At 45.5% G+C, this 9,325-nt stretch overlaps 1 protein-coding gene across 1 annotated transcript; it reads right to left on the reverse strand.

The window, feature by feature from the left end:
* Window positions 1-863: 863 nt before the first annotated feature.
* On the reverse strand, window positions 864-9,139 carry PKDREJ (polycystin family receptor for egg jelly). The gene has a single exon (XM_021297333.2). It carries the CDS (start codon window positions 8,871-8,873, stop codon window positions 960-962), a length of 7,914 nt encoding a protein of 2,637 aa, XP_021153008.1. The 5' UTR covers window positions 8,874-9,139; the 3' UTR covers window positions 864-959.
* Window positions 9,140-9,325: the final 186 nt, after the last annotated feature.

Here is a 9,325-nt window from a genome sequence, read left to right on the forward strand (position 1 = left end):
CCCCAGCTTTATGAATGACAGACGGGGGTTTCAACCAAGCTGATTAGTCTTCCCAGTTGCCTGGGACAGCCTGCCCTAAAGAGGAGGTCACAGAGTGACCAGTGAGCAGGTACAGTGTTATGGTACAAAAGTCTACCCCACCCTCATCCTCTCCAGCTATAAACTGGGATTTTATAGTCCAGAGTGAAGCGCTTCCAACATGACACTGTAACGAAGTCTTCTGCATACAAATGCAATGCAGTGTTGTGAAGGTTTACTATTAATTACCAGGTCACACCCTGATGACTCATCCTGTATTTCTTTTGTTCCTTACACTCTGAGTAGTAGGGATTTATCAGCATTTTGAGATCTCAGGCCATTTTCGCTCTTGGATTAGCCCGTGCTTGGTGAGAGGCAAGAGTCCAGCTCAGACTCCTTGAGCAAACTCCTTGTATGTCACCTCTGCGGAAAGGGCACCGGTTCCCACATGTGACGGCTCTGGCTGGTGTGGAGTTAGTAACACCATGAGACACAAGGTCGTGCTCAGCAAAATAAATGGAGCAAGGAAAGTTTTTTTTGGAAAAGTAACTTTTACTCAGAGTCTGGCTGGGCATCTGTCTGCAGGTGGTGTGTGACTGCCTTTGCGTCGCTGGTGGGTTTGGGTTTTCTCCCCCTTCACTTGTTAAACTGTCCTTATCTCACCCCACAAACTTTTTTCTTGCTTTTGCCTTTCAATTATCTCCCCATGCTGCTGGGAGGGGAATGAACAAGCAGCCAGGTGGAGGCTTACCTGTCAGCCAGGGTCAACCCACCACACCAAGACAGCCAAGTACCACAGAAATTGATGCAAAATAGTCTGGCGAAAAGCTGAGCACAATCACTAGTTGAATCTTAAAAGTAAATAGTTTATTTATGAACATTTATTTGAAATGCAAGTATTAAAGAGTAAAGACGGTCTTGAATACAAGGTCTTTCTGTGCTTAAATTACAAGATAAACCATTTTTTTTCCATTTATTTCTCTGTTCTTGAGCCCTAAATGTCGCTGATGTTTTCTGCGAGGCTGCCCATAGAGTAGTACACTGTGAAAAAAATCGGGTTCACGGGGTTTGGATGTTTTACAGATCAAAAGATAAAGTATCTTTCTGAGCTTTTGCAATATAAAAGTAACCGCTTGTGCTTCATGAGATGGTTCTTCATATACAGGTTGTTTCATATCTCCATAGGCAGACATAATAAGAGCTTGGAAGAGATTGATCAAGACACAGATCATCACCAACATGAAAGAGGCTAGGAAGAAAGCCCCCAGCAACCTGTTGGATGAAAATGAGGTCTCTTTGAATGCTGAGACACAGTAAGAGACTACAGTCTGAGCTGAGTGAATCATGTTACTGTAATTCCTTTCATGCTGCCCAAACACAAGGTAGCCAAAAGCCATAAATATAAAGAAGAACACTGCCACCACGAGGGCCATTGAGGAGATTCCGGGAAGGGCTGCCAAGATTGATCTTTCTGCCAGGCGCACGTCATAAAAGACTCGAGAATATTTTAGAGTTTTCAAAACTGCAAAAAACGTTAAAAAGCCCATAGTAATCCTTAAAATCTGATCTAAAAGAGAAATTGAATGAAAATGAGCAAAATCATATGGATGAGCTAAGTAAAACCTTACTACATCTGCTCCCGCCTTAAACTTTATGATCTTTAATAAAATAAAGAGCAAGAATGCTGATTTTAAGCCAAAGTTGATTATATTGGAAATGGTTTTAAGATAATGTTTTTTTTCTCGGCCTATCGTGTAAAGCTCATCTGCAACGTAAACGATCAGAAAGGTAAGCAAAATTGCAAACACAAACTTTGGACCTACAGTTAGCTGATGATAAATGGGGATTGCAAAAGAGTGTACTGACAAACTTGGTTTTATGATCCCAAAATGAGACATTTCAAATATGACCGAGATGGTGCAAAAGAGATCTACATCTGGGTTAAATGTAGTTAGTTCAACAATCACAGCCCATGTCTTTTCATCAAGCCAGTTGCTCTGTTGTAGGCCATCCAGCCTGGTCGTTGAATTAGCTCTTCCTTCTTCAGGAAAAAAGTAAAATGTGTATCCTGTTGGTCCATATATGTGCAAATGTCCATAGGAATAATACGTCCATACAGTCTTGCTCTGCTGGTAAATGAACCCATCGTAACCGCTGGCATCCTTGGAAACAGTCTGGTTGGTAACCTTTGTCCAAGTGCCAGCATAGTTACTTTTGTCGGTGACGTCCCTACCGTATTTGTGAAGACAGTGGCTTTTACTGATCACAAAGTTATTTACAAAGCTGTGAGGATGGAAACATTTTTTCTTAGTACCTTTAGCCCGCACTTGCCTCATCCTGGGTAAACCAATGATTTTGGACCAGCTCTCGGGAAGAAAGGTTGGCTGAACGTCATTGTGGATCAAAGGCAAGAATGAGTCTTTCACCCACACATAGATCTGTTCTAGCTTATCTACAGTGGAGAGTTGTGGAGAGAATTGGCTACGGATGAATTGGGTGTAGTGAAAACAGTTGGTGTTGTCAATGGGATAGGCAAAAATTAATAGCAGTGTTAAAAAGACAAGGTGATTGATGAAATCTTTTGTGAAAATAAATGCCTTGATTTTAATTTTTGCCTTTTTCAGCATGTTTGCAATTTCATCAGCTTGTAAAGGCTTATAATGCTTAGAGCCTCTGACTTTATCAAGTTTCAAGTGCATTTGTCTCATCTCATCAGCACTCATAAGGTGTCTAGCCAACTTAATCTCAAGATACTTTTCCTGAGTTAACCATGTGATGTTTTCACAGGTTTTTGGGCGAATTGTACTCAAAGCTGAGAAAAAACTGATTTTTATAACTGAAATGAAAAACACATTCTCAATAAAGGAGATTAGAGATGCTAAAAGCCACTCCATTGAAGTCTGATAGCCATAAGACAAACCATATAACACAATGAAAAATGATGACACCCCAGTTACAGCTATAATCAGTGCCCACGAGAGATAGACGCACCACCAACAAAAAACTATGTGCTGAGTCTTGTGAAGGAGCATGCTTAATGGGTTTCTTTCCTTCTGAAAGTTGTCCCCTTCTTCTGTGTAATCACTAACAGTGGAATTTGATGATGGCCTTTTCTGGCAGGCCTTATCCATTGCGGGGGAATTCGCAGTTATCTTCTGCTCCTCTGTTCCAATAACATTTGCATCTCTTTCAGAAACTGTGCAGTTTTGGGGACCTCCCTTGCTTCTTGTCTCCCTGGAACCTGGCGGATTCTTTGAGATGGTGGGACAAGGAAGGTTCTCCAAGGGACTCATATTCCTTGATTGTGCTGAAGTTTCTGAACGGTACAATTTTTGCAAACGTTCCTTCCAGTTCCTAAGATTCCCATACAGGAGGGGTGAACTTGCCTTTGGGTCTGTCTGAGCCACAGAACGAGGAGAATTCTTAAATAAGGCAATTATCATCATTTCCACAGGTACGGTAAGCAAAGCACATTGAATTCCTACTGTTATTGATCTCAGATACCTCAAGTGTACTGGAGATTCTTCATCCTTGTCAGCATTAAAGAACATAATGTTAACAAGCAAGTTTAATAATAATATTGCTAAACAAGATGACAACCTTTGTAGCCTGGTGAAAGTGCCACTGAGAACATAAGCAAAAACCGAGTACCACAGATGGCCCTCTGCTAGGCTGTTGGCAAAATTAATGCAAAAATAGTCGATTCTGGACAGAGGTGTCTTGGGGTTTGTGACAGAAAATGTCCTTTCTATTACATGATCGCTCTTGTCAAGAGAAAGCCATTTCCTGCACAAAAAGAACCAGGTCTTCCTGGTTGACGCATTCTCAACTTTGGCTCTGCTTAAGAACCAGCCTGGGTTTGGGCCCTTGTTATTGTGCCAGACCCTGAGTGAACAAAGGTCTCCCAACTCTTTCTTGGTAGTTAACAGAAAGCAGTCAGTGCTTCCTTGTTGGAAACACAGAAAGTGTGGGTGCCGTAAATGATGGACATCACTTGTACCATTCTTGCCAATGAGCTGAAGAAAGACATCTGCTCTGGTTCCAGCTCCCCAGCGACTGCCTGTGTATAAAGTGACCAAAAAGCCCACTTTATCAAAGGGATCATTGTCTGGCAGGACTATAATCTTGTCTTTACTGTCCCTGTCAGTCCTGTCTTTTCTCATGGCCCAGAGGGACAAAATAATGTAGACCAGAAAAATAAAGAGCACTGTTAAGAGGGTCACTGGGTTTTTAGGTATGTCTGCTATCAGGGTTTTTCCCAGATCTACTGTGTTGGGGGTAACTATTACTTTGGCTGCCAGGAACCTTATGTCATACGTGTCTTCATCTGACTCAGTGTGGACTAGCTGGCTTCTGCCTCTGCGCTTTAGATTGCAGATACACTGTACCCTGTGGAAGTCGGTCAAGGAGCCAAGCCTGCACGTGTCTTCCCTCCACAGACTTCGAAACCCATCCAGAAATAAGCACTGATCACTAAATACATATATGCTCACCAGTCTCTGGGTTTGATACCTCACGACATAGGGTATCTGCAAGACAATGGAGAAGTTCTGAGTGTCTGTACCGTTTCCTTGAGCTGTGGCTGTCACCAGTGACTCTGGGAGACAGATAATATAGGGAGTCTTAATCTTACAGTCAGCACTATATGTCTCATTTTCGCTTGCAACTGTTGACTTGTTGTGAAAAGCATCAAATGAGGCTATGGGTTGAGCATAAGTGATGTTGGTGCCTGTAAATACTAGCACCTTGAAAGTAACTTTTAATTTTGTCAAGATCTGCATGTACACGGTCTTGGTATTCTTGTTCACTTCGAGAGTAAATCCTCCAGTTGTGTAAGATTGCGTTTTATCAGGTCCCATTGCTAATCGAAAAGTTGAAGATTCTTGATCTTTCCTAGCAATAGTAATTTCTGCTCTTTCAGGCATGAACGTTAGTAGTTCCCCACTAGCCTTGGTCTCTGCCATTTTGAACCCCAAGACCATTGTTGTGATTTCTGATGTGTAACCTAACCAAGGGAAGGGGTTCTCCTCAAACTCAAAAACAGCAGTGGACATGACAACATCTTGGGTTGATCTTGAATAATTTCCCTTTTTCAGTAATGGATGAAAGCAATTCCTGCAGGTGTTTCTGGCAAAAGAAGCATTTGCAATGTTCCAGGTTTCTTCTTTTGTCAAAGTGATTTTCCAGTGTTTTGTTTCTATTAGCGTTTCTGTTTCTCCAGGGACCTTGCCCTGGAAGACTATCTCCGTTAGATTTTCCATGATGGAGATGACTTGTTTAACTCCATTTACATTGACATTCTTGCGATGCAGAAGAGCAGCTTTCAGGATGTTGGACAAGCATCTTGCTATTCCACTGGTCTGAATTTCTGCGTCCTCAGACCAACGGGTCTTATTCCTCTGTGTCTTCAGCACTTCCGTAACTTCTACCAGTTTCTTAATGGCAAGGTCTTGTGATCTAATGTTAATTTCATCAGCTTCTTCTGTGACTTGAGAAAGCGAAGCAACTACTTGGTTGATTTCCATTGCATTGTCAAGTGAAATATTAAGGGCTGCTTTAATCAGGCTTTCCCGAAACTGAACCTTGGAGACCTGGAGAGTTGGTGTGGCTTTAATATAGTTCAAGACTGAGGCTGCCAGATAAGACAAATAACCAATCCTAAAATAATCTCCAGTCTGGAGATAAGATGTCATGGGTGCACTTGAGCCACTCACTGAGGCCAGAAGTTCATGAAACACAACAGGTAGTGGTCGACTGTTAATTGGGTTCTCTACGCGGACAGATAAACTCACTTGGGTAAATGCCCCAATGGAATTGTGGACTTGAACGTAAAGTGTCAAGGTGTACTTCTGAGAGGGCACTCCAACTGGGAGAAAAGATGGAGGAGTTTTAGGCTGATAACCAAAGTACAGAATTGTGCCAAATGTATTTTCTTCCACAGAAGTTATTTTGGTAGTTTTGGATACATCGGAAGCTACTATCACTTTATATGTCAGAGGTGAATGGCTGTCAAAAAATCCCCTGCATTGAACAACAAATCTTGTCAGAAAGGCTGTACCTTTGTGTGGGTTGATGATACATTTGCCAGTTCTAGGAGGAGGATTTACCTTAAATGCGTGGCTGTGGACTGAGGTCCTACCATCCCAGGTAGTTATTTTCAACACAAGTATGTAGGATTGAAGTTTAGTCTTTGTAAAAGTCAGAGCATGTATAGACAGGTAAGGCCCAAACCTCCCTGTTGAGGTTCTGGAAGACCAGTCAAAGTTAATTTCTGTAGAGTTTTCTGAAAAAAGGGACCAGTAGTAGAATGGCTGTCTGTCTGTTCTACAGTTTTCACATTTTCCAGACAAGCTAAATCTCTCTGTTGGAATTAGAATGCTACCACAGTTTTCAATGCATGTCACATGCACAGAGAGCGTGGAGCTGGGCTGCACAACTACAGTTTGGTCAGCATAACTCGTCCTTTTATCCTTTTGAATCACTAGACGAAAGTAGTATATGGTATTTCCTGGGAGGGATTCTGGTGGCATTGCTTGAACTGGACCTGAGAATGTTAACCATTTCAAATTTCTCTGGTTTGGATGGCATTTCTTTCCTGGGCTGATTGTCATGGTTTTATAGTCTGACATCTCTTTAGTGCAGTACCAAGTAAATGTGATTCCCTTTAGTTGTTCCTGAGAATCAGGATCATAGGATGCGGAGCCATCAAGAGTCCAACTATCAGAAAAACCCACTGTGCGGAATGTGCCTCCTGCAATATTTGCCACTAGATCACCACTCTCAATCTGAACATAAATTTTATCTGTGCTGTTGACAAATATGTCAGTCTGCAACGGGTTCATCTCAACAGTGAAATGAAAGAGATACAACCCATAGTCCAAAGTATAACTCGGAATAGTTATGGCTACCATATTTATACCATGCAGCCAAGAAAGGTTCATTGGGTTTGACCAGTTCGGCATAGTTTTTGTGTCATTAACACGATAGATTCGCCAACAGGGCCTGACCTGTACAGCAATTATGCAGTCTATTACCACCCTGGCATAGAGATTAAGAGGCATCCCCCTTTTCTGGTGCAAGATATTGCTGTGAAAAACAGGTCTCCGAATGCGTACATCTTGTATGTAACAGGGTGCTTGCAGGCAAGCCACTGGTGCTTCTATGGTTTTTGCAGCATAGTTGTTGACTCTGACTCTTAAAAGAGCTGGTGTAAGTGCACTTCTGCTACAATCCAGTTTTGCCACAAACCCTGTGTATTTCTCTGGATCAAAGGGTAAAGCAGAGTGACGGACAAAACGTGTAGCATTTCTTACGTGATCGCTGTATGTGTACGTGCTGTTCTGGAGAAGGTGGTCTTTTTGTTTTCCAAAAAGCTGCACATGGAAGGTCCACTCGCACTGAAGCATTGGGTGTTGTGCAGGGATAAACCACACTAAGTAAGTAAAGCTCTGCAGAAAAGGATGGTTGCTGCTGAAAACGTGGACTTCAAGGTCTCTTTCTGTCAGAGACCTAAACAAAGCCCTGTTCTGATTCATATAGAGGTACATATTGAACTTGTACCACTGGAAGGCCACAAACTCTATGGAGAACAGGTACGAGAGCTCCTTGTGTTGGTAGAACACAGTGCGTGTGTTAGGGCCATCTGTGGAAATAGGGCTTCTGGTTTTTTTGGTTGTGTGAAATGTTCCGTGGTTGTACCTGAAAATGTAAGTGCTCCTGTTGGTTTTCCCTGGGTGAAGGTCGACATGGGTGGGAGTTCCTCTGCCTGCCGTTAGGCTCAAGGTACCATTGTGTAGATATAGTTCTCCCATCGATTCCTCAAACTTCTTTCCATCAACATGAAAATAAATGCTGGCAACCACCATCTCACGTGGGCTCTGAGGTGTGGGAACAGCACAGAAGTTGCTCTGCAGAGTAAAGGAACTGTAGGAATGGAGCCAACCTCCTATAGCCTGTGTGTCCACCAGTCTGTAGGCCAGTGTCCCTGGGGTAAGGGGCTGAAGCTTCCAGGAGAGGCTGAGGGGCTGCTGAAGAACACTAAGGAGCTTGGAGCTGACACTGAGGACATGCAGCAAGTTAGGCTCTACCTTGAGAGACAGTCTGAGGCTCATCTGAGGCATCTGCTCGATGCTGACTGAAGCAATGTGGAGCCCGTGATGCCTGTAGCGCACAGTCAAGTGGTAGTTGTAGTAGGTAGCACAGATCTGTTGCAGCTCAGCTGTTGGGTAGACAGTAGGTGGTGGCGTGTCTTCGTGCTCACTGCTGGGAAGGAGGAGGGTAGAGGGGCTGCCTCTCTGGCTGCTGAAGCGATACTGCCAGCTGGCACTCCTGAGGCGTGCACACCAACCCAGCTCTACTGGCTGCCACACGTGGATCAGGCGTGTCCCTGGCCAAAGCACGAACAGCCGCATGTCCTGCTCAGACACCTCGATGCTCACGTTGCGGTGAAGGCACTGGGGCACAGTGCACCAAGCAGATGAGCACTGCACTTTAAGGAGGCTGGAGGAAACAGGTGGAGGAGCACTCATCTGCAGCGTGACTTGGCCTGACCAGTATGAGGTGTTCTTCACCCAGGCCGAGTTCAGGTACCAGAAGCAGCGTGGTGGGGGTGGTGGCCACCCCTTTTTCCTCACCGCCTCTCGCCTTGCTCCTGGGGTGGGCTGGTAGCGCAGGATCACAGTGCTGTCCCACAGGCACGAGACCCGGTGCTCGTTGTCCTGGCGCTGGGAGACTTGCCCATGAGGGCCCCAGCAGGTGACCAGCAGTGGTGCTGGCTGGAGACGGGGAGAGGAGGTCCAAAAGCCTCGGAGGCAACAGCCAAGCAGCTGAATGAGGAGAAGAAGGAGCACTTTCATGGCGGCATGAGGCAAAGGACAGGAGGGAGCAGAGCCGCTGCAGCACGACCTGGCCGAGGGTGACAGATGGGAGACCCCAACTGCTGCAGAAGGGCTCCAAGGAGACCAGAGCCTGCTGGTGAGAAAGGAATTTGCTTTAGGAACGGCAGATCCTGCGCGGATATATCCGATGCCACGAGAACCGAGTATTTCGGGGCCAATAAGCTACGCGAAACGCCTCCGGCGACACGGCAGCGAGCCGTTAGGAACGAACCGCTGCCAACGGGCCCAGCCGCCCCAGCCCCCTGCTGGCCCCGCCCCCTGCTGGCCCCGCCCCCTGCTGGCCCCGCCCCCTGCTGGCCCCGCCCCCTGCTGGCCCCGCCCCCTGCTGGCCCCGCCCCCTGCTGGCCCCGCCCCCTGCTGGCCCCGCCCCCTGCTGGCCCCGCCCCCTGCTGGCCCCGCCCCCTGCTGGC

This window comes from Columba livia, chromosome 1 (genome assembly GCF_036013475.1).
Source record: "Columba livia isolate bColLiv1 breed racing homer chromosome 1, bColLiv1.pat.W.v2, whole genome shotgun sequence".
Lineage (NCBI taxonomy): Eukaryota > Metazoa > Chordata > Aves > Columbiformes > Columbidae > Columba > Columba livia.